This window comes from Schistocerca piceifrons, chromosome 11, assembly GCF_021461385.2.
Source record: "Schistocerca piceifrons isolate TAMUIC-IGC-003096 chromosome 11, iqSchPice1.1, whole genome shotgun sequence".
Classification (NCBI taxonomy): Eukaryota; Metazoa; Arthropoda; class Insecta; order Orthoptera; family Acrididae; genus Schistocerca; species Schistocerca piceifrons.
In genome coordinates this window covers 29,102,292-29,124,934 of record NC_060148.1, presented here as the reverse complement: position 1 = coordinate 29,124,934, position 22,643 = coordinate 29,102,292, and the positions used below count along the sequence as shown (strand labels likewise).

The following is a 22,643-nucleotide window of genomic DNA, read 5'->3' as shown; positions in this document are numbered from 1 at the left end:
GTATCACTTGCAACCTATGTCCTCTATTATTTTCTGGATGTATTCCAATATGATAGGACATCTGTTAAGACATGAGGGAATGGATTCCATGTTACTAGAGGGAGCTGTAGAAGTCAGAAACTGTAGAGGAAGACAGAGATTGGAATACATCAAGCAAATAATAAGAGGATGTAAAACTTCCTGGCAGATTAAAACTGTGTGCCGGACTGAGACTCGAACTCGGGACCTTTGCCTTTCGTGGGCAAGTGCTCTACCAACTGAGCTACCCAAGCACGACTCACTCCCCGCCCTCAGCTTTACTTCTGCCAGTACCTCGTCTCCTTCGCAGGAGAGGTTCTGTAAAGTTTGGAAGGTAGCAGACGAGGTACTGGCAGAAGTAAAGCTGTGAGGACGGGGTGTGAGTGATGCTTGGGTAGCTCAGTTGGTAGAGCACTTGCCCGCAAAAGGAAAAGGTCCCAAGTTTCAGTCTCGGCCCAGCACACAGTTTTAATCTGCCAGGAAGTTTCATATCAGCGCAAACTCCGCTGCAGAGTGAAAATCTCATTCTTAATAGAGGACGTAGGTTGCAAGTGCTACTCTGAGATGAAGAGGTTGGAGAGAAATTCAAAGCGGGCTGCATCAAACCAGTCAGAAGACTGACGACCCCCCCCCCCCCCTCCCAACAAAATTACTGCCAAGGATCGTGTGACTTGGCTGATGCGGTTAATCCCCTTTGTTCCCCAATGGTGATGATGTATTCCAAGATGACAGGACCCCTGCTAACATAGTCCAGAGCTGTTTAGTGAGCATGAAGATGAATTGTTACATTTCCCTGGCCACGACGGTCACCAGATCTCAATATTATTGAGCCTTTGTGGTATACTTTGGAGATAAGTGTGTGCGGCTCCTATACTTCCTCCGTCGTCAACTGAATTTGCCACTACTTTGCAGGAAGATGAAATATTACTGTATCTCATTGCTACCTATCAGAACCCCTCTGAGAGCATTAAAGATAAACACCAGTCCTAATTTTGTATTTTGAATATGCCAAAAGCATTTAACATTGTTCTTATGTGAGAAACACAATATAAATGTGAAATTAATACTGTAACTAATCGAAAGAAATAGAGCACGTGGTCAGGATGTACCAGTAAACCTATCGTTATAAAATTACTACCGCAAATTAAATAGAACACATAAATAAAGCCCTTTAATTGGATCTCCGATATATGTTAGCACTAAAATTCAGGCACTACTTGATTTGTTATAAACAAATTTAGAAATGTAATTGTTACCTGTAACATAATTGTCAGAAAATGTTATATTAACTCGTAACTAAGTTGAAAATAGGTTCACCTTGTTCAGCACTGAGATTGTAAAATTTTGGCAATGTGTATCTCATATTCTGTTTAACTGCTAATTGTGATTCTACATAAAACCGAATTTTCATTGTATGTAATTGTTAACAAAAGTATAGAGGTCGTGCAGGTACCTTGGGGCACTCATTTTTTGGCTATGGTTGCGAGCATATGTATTGTAGGCTGACTCGTTTGTTGATTTTTGTGGCGTGAACTCTGTGTCGTTTGATGTCAACTCTGGGTACATCCGATGTAACCAGTACAGTTCACCAGGCTCGGACACAAGAGTCCTGGAAATATATTGGTGTTAAAACTGCACTGTACTTTGGAATTTATTTGGGAGTCTTCCGTAATCCTTTTCATAGGCTGCACAGCGACGAGACAAAAATCCTGGAATTTTACAAAACCACCGAGAACTAAACAACTCTCAATGTTGGTAGAATTGATGTGAAAGCAACAGCACATCGACTGGGCATTTCACTCAAAAGATTTGCAACGCAAGGGAGAAAATATAAACATCTCAAAGAATAATATACAATTCACTCTGAAACCATACAGAGCCTGGATTCATCCATTTTAAGACGACTAGAAACTGTTTTGAATGCCAACTGTTTTTCTACACCGTACGAGGCATCGGAATGTGTTGCATTTTTGGTGTTTCCACATTTTTGCCCACTCCCTGTATGCACTGTGCCGTCTGACAAATGTTGAGAACTGTAGAACTAAAGAATGGCAAGTGGAAGGAACTACTGTAAAACTATTTCCAGAACATACCGGCCTCGGGTGAAGCAGCAAGTGCAGTGCCCACTGCATTTGGACCTGGTACAGAAACACGTCCTCAGAGAACAGTATTCTCAGGGGTGCAAAAGTGAATTGTGGGGATGGGCTGGCGACTTACCTAGAGCTGCGGTCCTCACTGAGACTCCTGCGGTTGCGAGGACTGTTGCCCGTGGCCGACGCAAACAGGCTGGCCGCCGGGGACAGGAACCTCCGCAGTCCCGAGCTCTTCGTCTTCTGCTGCTGCTGCTGCTGTTGTTGTTGTTGTTGCTGCTGCTGCTGCTGTTGCTGCTGCTGCCGCAGCTGTTGTTGTTGTTGTTGTTGTTGTTGTTGTTGTTGTTGTTGTTGTTGTTGCTGCTGCTGCTGCTGACGATGCTGCTGCATCGGCGACGCACGCAGCTTCGGCACGGCCTGTTGCGGACGGGTGCCTGCCGGCGGCTGCGGTGACATCGCGGTCCGTCGCACGACCGGTGAGATGGGCTTCGGCTTGATGGCGTCCCGGTCCGGAGAACTCGTCAGCTGCTTAGGGGGTGACGGCGTAGAGGCCGACGGCTCGGCCTGCGCCGACGGATGCCTCTTCGGCGGTGTCGACGGTTTCTCCACCAGCGCCGTTACCTTCACGGTCTGGTAGCCTGTTCGCACATCCACTTTCCGTCATTAGCTCATTCCTCACAAAGAATAATAAAGATTTTCATCACATTTCTGTCTCGAGTACCTACAATGCTCCCCCACTCGATTACGTGTGTGTGCTTTTCATTACATTCAATTGTAATGGGAAATCTTTCATTGCTTTTTATTGTCATAAACTATAAACCTTAATTTTTCCAGAATAAAATTAGATCAAACAATGGAAAATCTGGGAGTTGCTACTTGCCACATAGAGAAGACACTGGGTGGTAAACAGGCACAATTATTATTTTTTTTATTTGTTTATCGTTCCGTGGGACCAAATTAAGGAGAAGTCTCCACGGTCATCGAACGAATCGATACGTGAAATTATAACACGGTAGTAGAAACAGATAAAATGAAATATAAAAACATATACAGGTGACAAGTCGTAAGTTTAAATAAAGAAAATCGACAATGTAACATTGGAATTTGCTTAATTTTTCAGCTCTTCCGAGAGCTCCTCGACAGAACAGAACGAGTGAGCCACGAGGAAACTCTTCAGATTAGACTTAAAAGTGTTTGGGCTACTGCTAAGATTTTTGAATTCTTGTGGTAGCTTACTGAAAATGGATGCATCAGAATACTGCGCTCCTTTCTGCACAAGAGTCAAGGAAGTGCATTCCACATGCAGATTTGATTTCTGCCTAGTATTAACTGAGTGAAAGCTGCTAACTCTTGGGAATAAGCTAATATTGCTAACAACAAACGACATTAAAGAAAATATATACTGTGACGCCAATGTCAGAATTCCCAGACTATTGAGTAGGGGTCGACAAGAGGTTCTCGAACTTACACCACGTATAGCTCGAACAGCCCGTGTTTGAGCCAAAAATACCCTTTTTGAAACAGAAGAATTACCCCAAAAAATAATACCATACAACATAAGCGTATGAAAATATGTGAAGTAGACTACTTTTCGTGTTGAACTGTCACTTATTTCAGATATTGTTCTAATGGTAAATAAAGCAGCATTTAGTTTCTGAAGAATATCCTGAACATGGGCTTTCCACAACAGCTTACTATCTATCGGAACGCCTAGGAACTTGAACTGTTCTGTCTCACTTATAATATGGCCATTCTGTCTGATCAAAACATCGGTTCTTGTTGAATTGTGAGTTAGAAACTGTAAAAACTGAGTCTCACTGTGATTTAGCATCAAATTATTTTCCACAAGCCACGAACTTATTTCACGAACTACATTATTTGATACTGTTTCAATATTACACACAAGATCCTTCACTACCGAGCTCGTGTCATCAGCAAACAGAAATATTTTTTAATCAGCTGTAATACTATAAGGCATATCATTTATGTAAACATGAAACAGCAGTGGCCCCAGCACCGACCCTTGGGGAACGCCCCACTTAACAGTGCCCCATTGGGACTGAACATCACTACCACTCTCAATATTGCAGAGAATTGCCTTCTGCTTTCTGTTCTTAAAGTAAGAGGCGAACCAATTGTACGCTACTCCCCTTACTCCATAATGGTCCAACTTCTGCAGTAATATTTTGTGGTCAACACATCAAAAAAAGACTGTTAGATATTTACATGGTGTCGAGAAATGATGCGACAAACTTCAAGGGGTTGTAGAGGGTGTCTTGAGAACAAATCAAGGCTAGGATCCAGCGTCCAGAAACATCATCCGACAATGCTACAAAGCATCAAAATTATACAGGCACCAGTGTCTGCCACTACACTTCCCTCTGACGGACAAGCCTTGGACAATGTAAGATGTAAACTGGAATAATACATTTGAAATTGTCACAAGAGTGGAGATGAATTAAGCAAGGAGGTGAGTCGTTCAAACAAGTTTAGAATATCAGTAATAAAATGTAAGTCCATGTTCAGAAAATATTGCTCTGTATTGAGAAATGTATTACGCTGTGTTGCAGTTTAGCACCACTGTTGATAAACTTTAACGTCAGAGTAGTAACGCAGAAGAAGCAAAAAACCTTCCAGAGCAGGAATATTGATATTACACAGAATCGGGATCAGTGACAAAGACTGAAGCTGATGGTTGATGTAGTCCTTCTGAATGAAACAAAGAGAAGGTTTGAAGAACTAATGTATGCAATGGACTGCATACTTATCATCAATTACAACTTAAAAAATGGTTAAAAACATTAAAGTGATAAGAAGTGGTTGAAAGTAGAATGTTGTATGCTGAACTACAAAACTGTGAAAGACACGGAGGTAGTCAGATTGGAAAAATTCTCTTACTGAGAGACCAATATTACACAGGGTAGCTGAGACAAGAAATACACTGATGGAAAAAAATCACACCACCAAACAATAATTAATGCAGATTAATGAAATTTCGAAAATACACTACTGGCCATTAAAATTGCTACTCCAAGAAGAAATGCAGATGATAAATGGGTATTCATTGGACAAATATATTATACTAGAACTGACACGTGATTTCATTTTCACGCAATTTGGGTGCACAGATCCTGAGAAATCAGTACCCAGAACAACCAACTCTGGCCGTAAAAATGGGCATTGAGTCAAACAGAGCTTCGATGGCGCATACAGGTACAGCTGCCCATGCAGCTTCAACACGATACCACAGTTCATCGAGAGTAGTGACTGGCATATTGTGACGACCCAGTTGCTCGGCCACCATTGACCAGACGTTTTCAATTGGTGAGAGATCTGGAGAACATCCTGGCCAGGGCAGCAGTCGAACATTTTCTGTATCCAGAAAGGCCCGTACAGGACCTGCAACATACGGTCGTGCATTATCCTGGTGAAATGTAGGGTTTCGCAGGGATTGAATGAAGGGTAGAGCCACGGGTCGTAATACATCTGAAATGTAACGTCCACTGTTACAAGTGCTGTCAATGTGAACAAGAGGTGACCGAGACGTGTAACCAGAGGCACCCCATACCATCATGCCGGGTGATACACCAGTACGGCGATGGCGAATACACACTTCCAATGTGCGTTCACCGCAATGTCGCCAAACACGGATGCGACCATCACAATGCTGTAAACAGAACCTGGATTCATCCAAAAAAATGATGTTTTGCCGTTCGTGCACCATCGCAGTCGCTCTTGTCTGTGATGCAGCGTCCAGGGTAACCACAGCCATTGTCTCCGAGCTGATAGTCCGTGCTGCTGCAAACGTCGTTGAACTGTTCGTGCAGATAGTTGTTGTCCTGCAAACGTCCCCATCTGTTGAGTCAGGGATTGAGACGTGGCTGCACGATCCGTTACAGCCATGTGGATAAGATGCCTGTCATTCGACTGCTAGTGATACGAGGCCGTTGGGATCCAGCACGGCGTTCCGTATTACCCTCCTGAACCAACCAATTCCATATTCTGCTAACAGCCATTGGAATTCGACCAACGCGAGCAGCAATGACGCAATCTGATAAACTGCAATTGCGATAGGCTACAATCTGAACTTTATCCAAGTCGGAAACGTGATGGTACGCATTTCTCCTCCTTACACGAGGCATCACAACGACGTTTCACCAGGCAACGCCGGTCAACTGCTTTTTGTGTATGACAAATTGGTTGGAAACTTTCCTCATGTTGGCACATTGTAGGTGTCACCACTGGCGCAATATCTGCAGTTGGCGTAGAAAGGCAAAGAAAGTCTTCCAATCATCTCTTCAACACAACAAAAAGGTTGCCAATGTGCTGCAATATTACGAACTCTCTTATGTATTCAAAGCCAGTGTTTCTTCCAAAATTTTTCAATCTGAAAGCCCTTTATAGCTGCATAGATACATGTTGGGTCAAAAAACTACTCCATAGTGAGAAAGAAAGCTTACTCCGAGTGACTCCTGTAATGCTTTTGGACGACTGTGGATGTCCAGCAGGACTCCACAAATGTTTTATTAGTTCATTAGATCTAAAATCTATTGATGTTAGTCATTATGAACTGAGCTGTAAATCTCTTGTCTCATTTTGTAGAACTACAAATGTGATTAAATTGTGTAATTATGTCAATGGGATTTCCGTATCTGATAGTGTTAGGAATCTTGTTACACTGGAGGTACATGCTGCCAATTAAGAGTGTCTGTTGGCTTCATTCTCATCCTCAGATACTTAAATAATTACTTCCACATATACTCTAAAACACAGTGTGGTGAGATATCAGTTTTGTTGACAGATGGTTCATACCACTGTTTTTGAGTTGAGCAGTTTATATTCTAAGCCCATTTTTGTGCAATTCTAAATATTTGATGTCACACATAGGAATGTGAAGATATCACAGAACATACACAAGTGGAGAATGGGACCACAGCTAATCATAATAGTAATTGCTTACAAAGAGAACGTTATGTAAATTGAAGGTGGAGGAGGGAGAAAGGAAAGGAGGCAAAATGATCTCACGATGCCAGCTGCATCGGGATTTTATGCAGAATCAGTGGCGACGAATGAAAATATGTGCCAGACAGGGGTTTGAACCCAGAGTCGCCTGCTTACCACGCATTTGCATTAACCACTGGGCCACGGTATTTACCACAACTGCACAGACTATCTCGGTACACCCCTCAGCCGATCCACATTCCCACACAGCACTACCTATCAGCGGTTTCCATCCAAGTCCTGTGTCCTCACTACTTTCAGGTTCCAGCAGAAGGTCGAATGTGATGGCGCATTTCCACTGAAGGTGGCGGTTTCAACAGACCACTGAGGAGACTCAATTGTATGAATTTGTGGTATCTGTCCTTTCAGATGTGTCCGAAAGAACAAGTACGACAAGGAATCCACAGCTGTGAAACATATTGCGTACACTGAAGAGAAGGAAAGAAAAGGAAAGGAAAGGAAAAGGGAAATGGGAAAGGGAAAAGGGAAAAGGAAAGGAAAGGGAAACAGAAACAGAAAGGGAAAAGGAAAGGAAAGGAAAGGAAAGGAAAGGAAAGGGAAAAACAAAGGAAAGGAAAGGAAAAAGGAAAAGGTAAAAGGGAAAGGGAAAAGGAAAGAGAAACAGAAACAGAAAGGGAAGGGGAAACGGAAACAGAAAGGAAAGGAAAGGAAAGGAAAGGAAAGGGAAAGGGAAAGGGAAAAGGAAACAGCAAAGGAAAGGAAAGAAAAGAAAAGGGAACAGGGGAAAGGGAAAGGGAAAAGGAAAAGGAAAAGGAAAGGAAAACAGAAAGGGAAACGGAAACGGAAAGGAAAGGAAGGGGAAAAGGGGAAAGGAAAGGAAAGGGGGAAGGGAAACAGCAACAGAAAGGGAAATGGAAATGGAAATGGAAAGGAAAGGAAAGGAAAGGAAAGGAAAGGGAAAAGGGGAAGGGGAGAGGAAAGGAGAGGAAAGGGAAAAGGAAAGGAAAGGGAAACAGAAAGGGAAAGGGAAATAGAAATGGAAACAGAAATGGAAACGGAAAGGAAAGGAAAGGGAAAGGGAAAGGGAAAGGGAAAGGGAAAGGGAAAGGGAAAGGGAAAGGAAAAGGAAAAGGAAAAGGGAAAAGGAAAGGAAAGGAAAGGGAAGCAGAAACAGAAAGGGAAAGGGAAACAGAAACGGAAACGGAAAGGAAAGGGAAAAGGAAAGGGAAGAGGGGAAAGGAAAGGAAAGGAAAGGGACTATTGATGACAGCTGCATCAGGACTTTATGTGGAATGAGTGGTGATAAGCGAAAATGTGTGCCGGATCAGGATTCGAACCCAGGATCTCTCACTTACAAGGCAGTTGTGTTATCCACTGTGCCACCCAGATACAGTTTTTATCACAATTACACAGACTATCTCAGTACACCCCTTAGCCGACCCATGTTCCCACCTAGTGCGACTTATCCATAGTCCTCTAGCGTGCCCCCACACTCACTTTACCATGCTTTCATATAGAGAGATTATTACGAGGGTCACTCCACTATTTTTGCAAATATACACTTTTCATTCTCCATGTGTGAAAGTTTTACAGTGTGTAGATACATCCTTCCCGCTTGTTCTCAAACATGGTTCAACCTGTTCCTGTGAGTGGCGCCGTCACAGCATGTCTTCAAGATGGCTGCTACACTTGACGTTCGTCAGAAGCAACGTGCTGTCATAGAATTCCTGTGCTGTGAAAACGAGACAGTGGGAAATATCCACAAGAGGTTGAAAAAGGTGTACGGAGATGCCGCTGTCGATCGCAGTACAGTTAGTCGGTGGGCAAGCAGGTTACGTGATGAAAGCGGCCACGGCAATATTGAGGATTGTCCTCGCAGTGGCAGGCCTCGTACTGCTCACACTCCAGACAATGTGCACAGAGTTAACGAACTGGTGACTGCTGACAGACGCATCACAGTGAACGAATTGTGACGCTACGCTGGGATAGGGGAAGGAAGTGTTTGCAGAATACTGAAAGTGTTGGCATTGAAAAAGGTTTGTGCCAGGTGGGTTCCCAGTACGTTGACAGTGGTTCACAAAGAAACAAGAAAAACTGCATGCAGCGAACTTTTGGAACAGTACGAGAATGGTGGAGATGAATTTCTTGGAAGAATTGTGGTGATGAAACATGGCTCCATTATTTTTCACCAGAGACGAAGAGGCACACCTTCTGCCGGAAAAGTTATGGCTACGGTGTTTTTCGATTCTGAAGGACTCTCGCTTGTGGACATCGTGCCAAGTGGAACCACCATAAATTCTGATGCATATGTGACGACACTGAAGAAACTTCGAGCTCAACTGAGTCGTGTTCGACAACATCGGCAAAAGCAGGACGTTTTGCAGTTGCACGACAATGCACGGTCACATGTCAGTCAAAAAACAGTGGAAGCAATCACAAAACTCGGATGGATAACACTGAAACACCCGCCTTACAGTCCTGACCTGGCTCCATGTGACTATCATGTCTTTGGGAAACTGAAAGACTCTCTTCGTGGAACAAGGTTTGAAGATGATGACTCCCTTGTGCACGCTGCCAAACAGTGGCTGCAACAGGTCGGTCCAGAATTTTACCGCACGGGTCTACAGGCGCCGGTTCCAAGATGGCGTAAGGCAGTTGAGAGGGATGGAAATTATGTGGAGAAATGAAAATATTAATCCTAAAGGACGTATCTCTACGCTTCAAAACTTTCAAACATGTAGAATAAAAGATGGATTAAAAAAAAAATACTGTGCATTTCTTTTGGAGTGACCCTCGTATACGAGGCTTCAGTGGACAGTGGGAGAGCATTCGGCCTCACCTCGCGGAGTGGTCGTCGACCTCTCCGGAGGGGGCGGCGACCGGACCCTCTGCGTCGGTGAGGCGACCCTCTGCGCTGGTGAGGCGACCCTCTGCAGCGGCGCGGTGTCCTGCACGGGAACGGGCGGCTGGGGTGTAGCCGCGGCACCCGCTCCCGCCTCGGGGTCGGCAGCCTGCCGGCGCTGCTGCATCGCCGCCACAGTGCGCAGCTCCTCCTCGAACTTCTGGCGCAGGCGCGCCGTCTCTGCGCCGTCGCTGCTGGTCGTGCTGCCACTGTCCTCCTCCAGTGACGCCTGCCTCCGCAGCGGGATGCCCCCTGCACGACAGGACGGGTGTCGGTGTTTACAATAGCACCTACCCACCACCACACAAATCTTTTGGCGGCTGTTAATATAGTGCAATTGTTTTGTACTTAATAACACTGTTACTGTTCTAATCTACTGGGCTGATTTTTTTTATTTTATTGTTTATTTTTTATTTTTTCACAATTGCATCGTACTGCTTTTGGTAGTTGATGTCTGGTGTACCATACCAAATCAAGATTCCTACAATATACTATTTGATTCACCTGATACGTGATCGCATACAATTGTAGATATACAGTTTACATCTGTTTCTTTTCTGTTTGATGTCGTATGACACGAATAATGCCATTAAATTATTAGTTAAATGCACTAACAGAAAAAAATTGCTAAAGCAAAAAAATAATTAACACTTTGGGGCCTGAGCCATTGCACGCGGGTGTCTACCATAAACACTGGCTGATTTTAATGTATTTTAAACTACTACAACTTATGAAAGGTTTCAGTTATAGCAATAAAATTACTCTTAGTGAAAAACCTAGACTTTCTTGTTTAAAACAATATATAATACCTTTCTCTTGAATTAATACATACTTTTGACAAGTGTTATTATTATAACATTGTCTTTGAAAAAAAGAAAAATTGGTCCAAGGTATGTTCATTGTATTTTCTAGAAGGATTTTTTTTTTTTTTTATTTTACACAGAAATTGTAATTATGATGGATACAGTATGTCTTATCCACAGTAACCTCCTGTAACTATTTTAGGATGCAATTTTGCTCTTTGTGTCGTCATGTCGACGCTACTGAGACTGCGCGGGAAAAAAATCGCCGCTCACAAAACCAGACAAATAAAGAGGGAAGCACACCCTTCCACAGCATGCCCGCACCATCTAGTGACCAATACTCGAACTACAGTTCACGTAGCACCTCCCAGGCAAGCAGGAGCCGTAAGAACACACAAAGGAAGGAAGGGGAAGAACAAGAACGCGCACCTGTAAGGTTACGGGAGCCGGACTTTTGAGCAGGCCGCACACGCCCGTATTTTTACGGGCGTCGGCACCTAAGTGTTAGTGTCCAGCTATGAAATTTTATGGCCAATGGCCTTGCCGCAGTGGCTACAACGGTTCCCGTCAGATCACCAAAATTAAGCGCTGTCGGGTGTGGACAGTACTTTTATAAGTGACCATCCAGGCTGCCGTGCACTGTTGCCATTTTTTGGGGTGCAGTCCACCTCACGATGCCAACTGAGGTCCTACTCGACCGAATAGTAGCGGCTCCAGTCAACGAAAACCGTCGTAACGGCCAGGAGAGCGGTGTGCCGACCACACGCCACTTCTATCCGCATCCTCAGCTGAGGACGACATGGCGGCCGGAGGGTACTGAAGGGCCACTCGTGGCCAAAAAACGGCATGAGGGAGTAATGAAATTTTGGGAATACATTTGTCAAGGTAACATATATAAGTGATAAACAATGCAAGAGCCAGCCGCTGTGGCTGAGCGATTCTAGGCACTTCAGTCCGGAACCGCACAACCACTAAGGTCGCAGGTTCGAAACCTGCCTCGGGAGTGGATGTGTGTGATGTCCTTAGGTTAGTTAGGTTTAAGCAGTTCTAAGTCTAGTGGACTGATGACCTCAGATGTTAAGTCCCATACTGCTCAGTGCCATTTGAACCATTTTGCTATCTCTCCAAGCATGAAGGACAGCTTGGACAGTGGCCATGCGGTTCTAGGCGCTTCAGTCTGGAACCGCGTGACTGCTACAGTCACAGGTTCGAATCCTGCCTCGGGCATGGATGTGTGTGATGTCCTTACGTTAGTTAGGTTTAAGTAGTTCTAAGTTCTGGGGGACTGATGACCACAGATGTTGAGTCCCATAGTGCTCAGAGCCATTTGAACCATTTGAACAGTGCAAGATCACAGATAAATTTAAGTTCGAGACAAGCCATTGCAAATCTGAAATTCTGGTACATTAATAGTGAAAAAATCACACAAAGAAATATGCATAATGTACAAATGTATAAGTACAATATCCAAATTAAGAAACACAGTCCCAGGCAGTTTCTGTACCCTGGGCACAGCCTCGTGTGTCTACAAAACAATTTTGTAAACATCTCTACGGCTGTGTTCTATCGATGGTTGTCATTTTTGCCTACAGTCATTTGTACTTTGCAATAGGAAACTGCCAAAAGTGCTGCCAGGTGTCAGAGATTTCCTTAAGTTCACTCAACTGTGGGAGTGTCTTAATACTAAAGAATAAATTGATTAAAACTTCATGCATCATGCAGCAGTTTTTCACATATCTCAAGGTTTACAATGTCGTATCTCTTGAACTCTGTGTCACACAGTGCTATATTTGCGTAGGTACATTCAGCAGCATATGTGGATACTGTTTGCAAAATTTGTTGTGAACAGAGTTATCAGAAGTGAGTAATAAATATTAACATCATCCATGATGCAGTAGTTTTTCACACTTCATTGTTTATGATGCTCTGATCTGTGCATCGCACGATGATATAATTTTGTAGGTCCATTCAGTGCCATAGCAGGACATCATTTGCAAAATGTGTTCCAAATGGAGTTAGTAAATAGAAACTAATAAACTAAATGTCATGAATAATATGGCACCTCTTAGTGCAGCTCAGCATTTATGATATCACATCCACTGAAGTACGATATGTAGGTGGGTCTTACCATCACAGCAATTGTTACTCTAAAGTAAGGGATGTGTGTACCAAGTTCGATTGAAATCAGAGGAGGAGATAAAATTATCAGCACAATTTTACATGCAATTGAGTATGGTGGGACAACAAATCTCAAAAATGTAAAATTGTGCAGGTCAGCAAACATGAATACATAGTACCGTATCACTATGTTCTCAATGTGTCATAACTGGAATCAATCAGTTCATTCAAAAACCTACGTGTAACAATTTGTATGGGTGTGGAATGACAATGAAACTGTAATTCTGTAAGAGGTGTTAAAGGATTTGGAGGAGCATTTAACACAATGGGTAGTGACTTGAATAAGATGAACGTCAACAGAAGTAAAACTAAGGTAATGCAATGTAATCAAATTAAATCAGATGATGCTGAGGGAAATTGATTAGGAAATGAGATGCTAAAAGTAGAAGATGAGTTCTGCTATTTGGGCAGAAAAATGTAGTGATTGCTGATGTAGGGAGGGGATAAAATGTAGTAGACTAGTAACTGAAAATGAGGTTTTTTTTTTAACATCTAATCTGCATTTATGTGTCAGGAAATCTTTCCTGAAGGTATCTGTAGTGTAGCTTTGTATGGAAGTGAAACATGGATGATGAGCAGTTCAGACAAGAAAAAAATTGAAGCTCTTCAGTTGTGATCCTCTAGAAGAATGCTGAAGATTAGATGGGTAGATCAAACAACAAATGAGGAGGTACTGAACTGGATTGGGAAAAGTAAAAGTTCGTGGCACAACTTAACTTAAGGAAGGGACTGGTTGTAGGTCACTTTCAGAGACATCAAGGGATCACCAGTTTAGTACTGGAGTGATATGTGGTGGGTGAAAATTGTAGAGGCGGAAGAAGAGATGAATACAGTAAGCAGATTGACAAATACAGTAAACAGATTCAGGGGGATGTAAGTTGCAGTAGTTATTTGGAGATGATCAGGCTTTCACAGGATGATAGAATGGTATGGAGAATTGTATCAAACCAGTCTCCGGATTTAAGACAATAACAACAACAACGACAGCACAAACGGAATGGAATGATCACATAGGCTCAGTTAAAGGTAAGGCAGGTGACAGACTTCGGTTCGTTGGTGAAATACTAGGGAAATTCAGTAGATGTAGATGAAACTAGAATAACTAATAGCAATTGAGATTACAATTTTTATTTGTCTGGCAAAATCTAGTCTGATCGTTGGTATTTCATACCGTGGTTAATTACGCACAGTCCAGGATGTTGAGAGGACATTGTGAATGTCAGTAGGAGAATGCTTTATTCACATTGAGAAAACTTATGCATCAAGTAACAATTCTTAAAAAAAATGTGTACTGCTTTTTCTCATTAGGAAGTAAATAAAACTGTGCATTAGTTAATAATTACTTTGCACATGTGCACTGTGAAGAAGACAGCGATGTAGGTAAATTCTGTCATGATCCCAGCTAACTCATTTTAGAGAAACACTGTCTGCTGATCAACTTGGCACTTTGGAAAAGAGTAACTCATTTTTATATCATTCCCCATGATGATATTACCTCTCCCCCCCCCCCCCCCCCCCCCCCCACCTTTATCTCTTTGCACCAGTAGCACATATATGATAGTTGTGTGAAATAACTAATGTATTATTCGAACAGTATTTCGCTAAATTTCATTACTCACTGCATAATTTATAATTGCTGAGGACAATGATATGTTTAGCTCTTACAGGAACATTTTTTTAAAGTTCACGATTTACTGTGCCCACAAATTATGAGAATATCAAAATTCAATGATGCTGGAAACTTTTTGTTTCTGGATCAAAGTACCTTATTTTGAAGCTGCTGTTGTTCTGTTTCAAGCAAAGATTTTACTTTTCCTGAAAGCTTAATATTTCATAAGTTATTCATATTTAAAATTTTTGTATTGCAGAATATTACAGTCATAAAATGATATTATTTCCAAAATTCAGTGCCATAGTTTTGTAGTTCCAATTTTTTCATTTCCAAAAATAAATAATAATAATAAATTATAATAAATAGATAATAAATAACTTATTAGTTTATCAATTTCTAGCTGTTAGTTGGTAATTCTTTCAGTTACAAAATTTCACTTTCTTGAAAACTACCAGCGAACCTTAGGAATGTGCTTTCAAATTAAAACTTGCCTACCATAAAATAACACCTATTACTTGACCATTTTCTATTTACACTGCTTTTTTGTTAAATAAACTTATTTGGCTGCCTGCAGTATCGTGATACATTTAATTTTTGTGTTTTTTTATGTTAATATCCGAAATGCTATAGCTTAATATTTTACAGATTTGCAATTTCTGCAATACGTGCATCTATACAAAAGTGACATTTATTGTCCATGGGTCAGTGGTGGACTAGCATTCAACAAGTTCAGATCCTATGCTATTCATTTTATTTGGTCAAGTCAGTGGCTAATGTCAACATCTAGCGGTTCATCATCAGATATGTTGAAGTGTAGAATTAAAGTGTACTGTTTCTAAGTCAGTCCACACCTGGTAACTGAAGTTCTAACTTTTCTACTGACAAGTAGTGTGGACAGTTATTATGTGGCAGTCTGGTGGTGACATATATTTTGTGGATTATTGCCACTTGTGAAATTCTGAAACTTCTTCAAGGAGATGTAGCTGATCATTGAATTAAAGTATTTGTCAATAAATGCACAGAGGAATGGAAACCAAATTCCACAGTGTTGTGTACACCATTTAATAACAGTTCACTGTCAGCAACAACCACAGGAAGAAGTTTTTAACAGTAATTTGATGAGGCAGAGGCATATCAACAAGGCTGTAAGTTACAACTTGCTCACCTATCGCCGGTTGTGTTCACTAATGTGTTTTCCTCTACTCCAGTGGTACCACTGACACTTTGGTGCTAAATTTATTGTGTCAGCTTCTCTGTACAGTTTATTTATCAGCACACACAAATGAATGTTTATTTAGGCCACTACTCGTTTTCATTCATAACCTATTCCAAACAGCATAATGTGAAGAGAAACACAGTAATTCTGCAGTTAGGTGGCAGCTGATCACAGAAAGAACACAAGAAATGCCCCCTCTCACACTCCTACCCCCACCGGGTGTTCAAAGAAAAATGCCCGCCGCAAAAAGTCAACAAGGCACCGGCCACATTACTGAGTAGTTGAAGAGGTGCCTGGTAGATAAGATATCTCCACGAGATAACACACTGTGGGTGATAAATTGTGTCTGCCCAAATAACCACACCGCCTGTGCACTGTCTTGTTTACATTAATGATCTTCCACTTTTCCTCTCTTACGATCCCACTCTTTTCCCTTTTTGTACATTATACAGGCAATGAAATGCTTAAGACCAGCATATCAACAGATGGCTGAAGACACAAGAACTGCGATTATATGTTGACAAAATGTTTTACATATAACTGAATTCTTCTACATTGACATCTATGTCTACACAAATACTTTGCAAAACACTGTTAAGTGCATGGAAGATGTTAAGTGCATGGAAGAGAGTACTTTTGTGTTACGGAACTCTGTCCTGTTTCAATTGTGTATGGACTGCAGTAAGAATGGCTGCTTAAATGCCTCTCTGCTTGCTGTAATTGAGCTGATCTTGTCTTGGTGCTCCATATGGAGGTAATACATATGGCGCTGTAGTACAGTCCTAGATTCCTCACTAAATGTTGGTCCTTGAACCTGTGCAAGCAGGCTTTCTTGGGCTATTGTGTGTTTATCTTCAATTGCCTGCCAGTTCAGGTTTTTACAGATTTCCACAACAACCCCTCGCCCCATATGTCAACCAAAGAAACCCAACTGTTACCAATCATTCAATGAAGGCTTTCATGACCGAATGGCGCTGTTGTTGATAATTCTTCCGGGTTATATGGCCGCGGTCCATGAAATTCTTCTCTTCCTAACGTTTTGTCCAATACTACATTGGACATCCTCAGAGGTATGGCTGGTCCTGCTGAGTCCTGCCGACTGATGAGTCGGGCGTCGGAGAGCGGCCTAAATACCGAGGAAAGTGGGCGTGGTCCAGCTTGCACATAGTAGCCGAGAAAAAACTAGTCAAAGATAAAATGTAGCTATCGATAATAGTCCGTCATAGATAAAAACCACTTATCGATTCTCTAACGCCACTGTCCATATCTCACTTAATTTCAAGGCCTCTTCTTTTCTATTAAAACTATCTTCATGTTTATAAATTTCAATAGCCTCCCTATACAGTTGTGGATAATAGTTCGTGGTAGCACTTAAAACTGTAGTTTCAGAAAACTTAACTACATGGTCACCAGACTGAAATGCATGTTCCGCAATGGCTGATTTATCTATTTTTCCCAGCCGGCAAAGACTTTTATGTTCCTTTACCATTGTATTCACACTTCTTTCCGTAGTACCAATATAGACCTTGTCACAAGTACACGGAATTTTATACACACAGCTAGATGATAATGGTGGACTTCTATCTTTAACAGAACAAAGTACTTGTCCTAGTTTTCTGGTAGGTTTGAATACCGGTTTCACTTTATGTTTCAGCAAAATTTTGCCAATTAAATCTGTAACCTTACTAATAAAAGGTAAAGACACCATGTTCTTCCATCCTTGTCCTTTGGCCTGCTGTAATTAGGTCTTAAAACTCTATTAATTTCTTTGTTTGAATACCCATTCTTATTGTTATGTAGACACATTCATGGTTTGGACACACGGTAAAAAAGCCTTAGGCAAATTTTTTGATTATCTGAATAGCATAAACCCTAAAATTCAGTTTACCATAGAAGTGGAAAAAGACCAGGCTATTTGTTTCTCGATGTGTTAGTCATGAGACAGACCGATGGTAGTCTAAAACATAAAGTGTTTTCGAAGAGCACACTTACTGATAGATACTTACATAAGAACTCCAATTATCACCCACAACAAAAAAGAGGTGTAATCAAAAGTTTAGTGGACAGGGCAAAACGGATTTGTACGCCGGAACATCTGGATACGGAACTGAATCATCTGAAACAGGCCTTCGAAAAGAATGGGTACTCAAACAAAGAAATTCAGAGCAATGAGCCCTTCTCCACCTTTCACACTGTGAAACAAATCTCTTCCACTGCAAGCTCTTTGCCTTCCATATTTTGGTAGTAGGTAGTATGGACCAAAAGAGAAAAAAGAATGTCTAGTAAACATGGGCACTAAAATGCATACCTTAAGAGCTATAGCACTTGTTTAGTAGAAGAGATGTGTTTTACAGTAGTGAGGAAGAAAGAAAGTTCATAGCTCTTAAGGGTATGCATTTTTGACCCCACTTTTTTGCTTCGAAGAGTTGCTCCTGCCAGATCCCTGGATATTGACTGTTTCTCCTGGGACCCCTGTATATATTCAATATTACCTATTAGTGCTGTACGGTGTGGGCCACACACACTCAAGCAGTGTTATAGGGTAGGTCCCATAAGCGACTTGTCAGCACTTTCCTTTGTGGGCTGACTGCATTTCTCCAGTATTCTACCAATAAACTGAATTCTGACATCTACTTTACCTACCACCGAGCCTACGTGATCGTTCCACTTCAAATCTGCACAAACTGTTACACCGAGCTACACTGGTGTCCAAAATTGAAGCAACGAACAGAAATTTTGTAAGGCTGCATTTATTTTGCCATAACAGAATATAAACATGTTATAGTAGAGTAGAAACAAAGTAAACAATACAGAACATAAACAACTGCAATCTGCAGAGCAGCAAACACAAATGTTCTTGGTTTTTTTCCAACTTAACAGATTTTCAAACACATTGTGACAAGTGGTTAATGTGTTCAGTATGGGGTGTGACCATCTATGGTAGCAACACTGGACCTCACAAGAACGGGGCATGCTGTGAATGATGTCATCAGTCTCACATTGAGGCAATAATGCCCATTATTCCTGCTGACCTGCTTGCAAGTCTCGGAGAGTGGTTGGTGGATGCGACATGATGCACCCCGTCTCCCTAGTGCATCCCAGACATGCTCTATGGGATTCAAATTGGGAGAGCAAGCAAGCCACATGTAGTGGTTAATAAAAAAGAAAAAGAGAAGAAAAGAAAAGAAAAGGTTGAAAATGTGAGAAGAAATGGTGAATAAAAAGGGGGTTTTAAAATCGTTAACGACCGTGAAAAAGGGAAAGAATGAAATGCAAATCGGACTTCGTATTACAGAAACGTTATTGGACTTCGTGATTCGGAAAAGCTATTGTTGGGGTGGTCCTTGTGGCGTTTCTGAGCGAAAGTCAAACCAATTTCCAGTACAAAAATTATTTGAAAGAGAACAGAGAATAACAAAATGTGATTAACAGGAGGAAATGGCGTAGATAAGAGTTCATTTTTTACCACGTTAACATGTCTTCTCTCGTGCGGCGTCCAGTTCTTGTTCTCCAAAAATATCCTGCTTCATTTCTGCATAAAAAGTCTTAGCTGCTCTAAAATTTTGCAATAAATTTCATTGTCCAGGAATTACTAATGTATACAAAACCATCTTGATATTAAATGCAATGTATTTTACGTTGCTGCTTCCATCCTCCAAATTTCATTCCACAATACGTCTGCACATCAATAAGGTTTTTTGTCTTAATCCGGCCAAGACTAGCTAATAAGTAAGTTAAGCTTCCGCTCTCCAAGAGACAAAAAACGGATAGAAAATAAAAAAAATTACAATTTTAGTACCTTCATTTTCTTATATATTTTCTCTGCCGTCGAGCGCTCATATAGCTGTGACGGTATAATTTATATCTGAGGGAACGAGCGTAGCGCTGCGAAATTCAAAGTCCCGCTACACACACCATGAGTGCAGTATTTCCATTTGCAAGAAAACATCAACCACCTGTGCTCTATGAGGTCAAGCATTAACATCCTCAGTACAGAGTCCGGGCCCACGGCATCTCGCAACAACCCCATGTGAAGTCCCAAGATCTCATCACAATACCTAACAGCAGTTAAACCTTGCCAATCAGCAAGGTTTAACTGATGTTAACTATTGCACGTGTCATTCACGAAGAGCTGTCCGAGTGGTCAACGTAATCTTTGCCCACACCATTAAGCATCCTCCTCAATATCTGTCTTTTTCCACAATGTTTGTGTCCCAAAATTGTGTTCCACATTCCCTCCAGATATAATCCATCAAGAACCACTCTCCAGACCAAATCAGCACTCAACTGTGAAAAGAATGTTGGCCTACTGTTTGACCATCCAGGAGGCGTGTTGACGACTCCACTCTAGAGTTCCCTTCTGTGAAGACGTGTCAGAGGTAAACATACAGCAGGTCTCCAACAGTGCAGGCCGCTGTGTTGAAGCTCCCTGTATACTGCTCGACTCGATGCAACACATCCACTGGGTGCTGCGAGCTCAGATGCCAGTTGCCATGCGGTACTAAGGTGGAACCGTCGTGCCCTCACAGCCAAATTATGGTCTCTGATGCCGCACATGGTCAGCCCTGCTCTGGTCTTTGGGATACAGTTTTGGTCTCTATAAACTGTCACCACACCTGAGAAACAACAGAACGATACACATTAAGCCATCAGACCACATTAGCTTGCGACTGTCCTGTTTACATTCTTTCTATGGCTTCCAATGCAGAGATTCTGGTCGGTATCTTCTCTGTGCCATATTGCACTGTCTGTGGCTGTGTACACAGTGATTGTGGATGTGGTACTATCCGACAAACGCTACTCTGTTCGATAGGTGCCCTGGCGTCATCTATGGCATGGTTGTCCGTTGACTGGAATGCCACCTTCTGTACAGAACATGATCGTATGGACATCTGTTGGCAGTCTGTATGATTATATCATGAATTAGACACAGGACTGGGAAATAGCAATTTGCTGCTTTAATTTTGGACACATCAACAAAAGCAAAATGAGGATAATGGAATGTAGTCGAGTTAACTCGGGTGATGCTGAGAGTATTAGATTAGGAAATGAGGCACTTAAAGTAGTAAAGGAGTTTTGCTATTTGGAGAGCAAAATAACTGATGATGGTCGAAGTACAGAGGATATAAAATGTAGACTGGCAATGGCAATGAAAGCATTTCTGAAGAAGAGAAATTTGTTAACATCGAGTATAGATTTAAGTGTCAGGAGAAGTCGTTTCTGAAAGTATTTGTATGGAGCGTAGCCATGTATGGAAGTGAAACGTGGGCGATAAATAGTTTGGACAAGAAGAGAATAGAAGCTTTCGAAATGTGGTGCTACAGAAGAATGCTGAAGATTAGATGGGTAGATCACATAACTAATGAGGAGGTATTGAATAGAACTGGGGAGGAGTTTGTGGCACAACTTGGCTAGAAGAAGTGACCGGTTGGTAGAACATGTTTTGGGGCATCAAGGGATCACCAATATAGTATTGGAGGGCAGCGTGGAGGGTAAAAATCGTAGAGGGGGGCCAAGAGATGAATACACTAAGCAGATTCAGAAGGATGTGGGTTGCAGTAGGTACTGGGAGATGAAGAAGCTTGCACGGGATAGAGTAGCATGGAGAGCTGCATCAAACCAGTCTCAGGACTGAAGATCACAACAACAACAACAATTTTGAACACCAGTATATTTGTATGAGTTGACTGATTCCAAATATGACTCACTGATACTATCATCAAAAGATATTAATTTTTGTATTCTGTGAAGTGCACAATATTACATTTCCATATATTTAAAACAAGTTGCCAGTCACTGCAGCATTTTGAAACCTGACCAAGATACGATCCCCCCCCCTCCAAATTGAACTTCATTAAAGATGACTGCATCACCTGCAAAATACAATTAATTTTGTGTGCCAACTGATTAATAATGATCAGCATGAGTCCCAATAAACTTCCCGACTCTCTATTCAAGATAACCATCTCTCTCCCCCCTACCAAGAAAGGCTCAACCCAGACACAAATTTTGTTTGCTACAGAATATTATCATAGTTTTGTTGACAAGCACTGGTGAAGTAGAGACTGAAATGCTTTATGGAGGCAAGAAATGTTGCATCCTCCTGGCTGCCTCGAATAATAGCTTTCTGGATTGTCATGAGAGAAGGACAAGTTGGGTTCCACACAACTGACATTTTCAGAATCTATTCTGGTTAGTGAACAGGAGCTGTGTTGTATGTGTCTTCATCCATTCATTAATAAATTCCTCCAGCAAATGATTAAAGAGATTCCTGTGTAGCACCACACACGATCTCATAGTTCCTAGGCAGCTTCTTATCTAAAACTAACTTTGCATGTCGTATTGATAAGTACTGCATCCTTTAATATTGCTTCCTGCCAATCCAAACCAATAAAAAAAAATGTACTTAACAGTGGTGGGAGGTTGGAAAACCTCCTGACATCAACAACCGCTGACAATCGTGTCAAATTCAAGAATTAGTTAAATGATATCCGAGCGACAGCAGGCACGTCAGTTGTGTATAACTCATCAAAAGTATTTAATACTCCGAGTACAGGAATGACACATTTTCTATTGTTTCTGCATCTGCGCAGTTAACACACACAGAGCAGATGTGAGACTTTTCTCATTTCTTTCATTTTCCCAAGACTGAAAATATTTTACAATCGCTAACCTGAGTTGGCTACTAAGGTAAAACTGAGGGGGCTATCTAATAGATTCAAACTGCAAAACAGGAAGGTACAAAGATGTTATTGATGTGAAAGTAGTCCAGTGATTGCCTTATGTTCCCCCGCACCACAGCCTCCTGCAGGGTTGTCATGTCACAATTCGCGAGCTTAGAGAGATGAGACATACTGCTTAT

General features: G+C 41.7%; 1 protein-coding gene across 1 annotated transcript in view; it reads right to left on the bottom strand.

The window, feature by feature from the left end:
* LOC124719626 (mucin-19-like) overlaps window positions 1-22,643 on the bottom strand; it is a 367,770-nt gene that overhangs the window by 153,906 nt on the left and 191,221 nt on the right. Inside the window, exons 10-11 of the mRNA XM_047244842.1 lie at window positions 9,910-10,224; window positions 2,236-2,746 (exon numbers count right to left, since the gene is read on the bottom strand). Of these exons, the coding sequence (XP_047100798.1) occupies window positions 2,236-2,746; window positions 9,910-10,224 (826 nt within the window). The remainder of the gene's footprint in view (window positions 1-2,235; window positions 2,747-9,909; window positions 10,225-22,643) is intronic.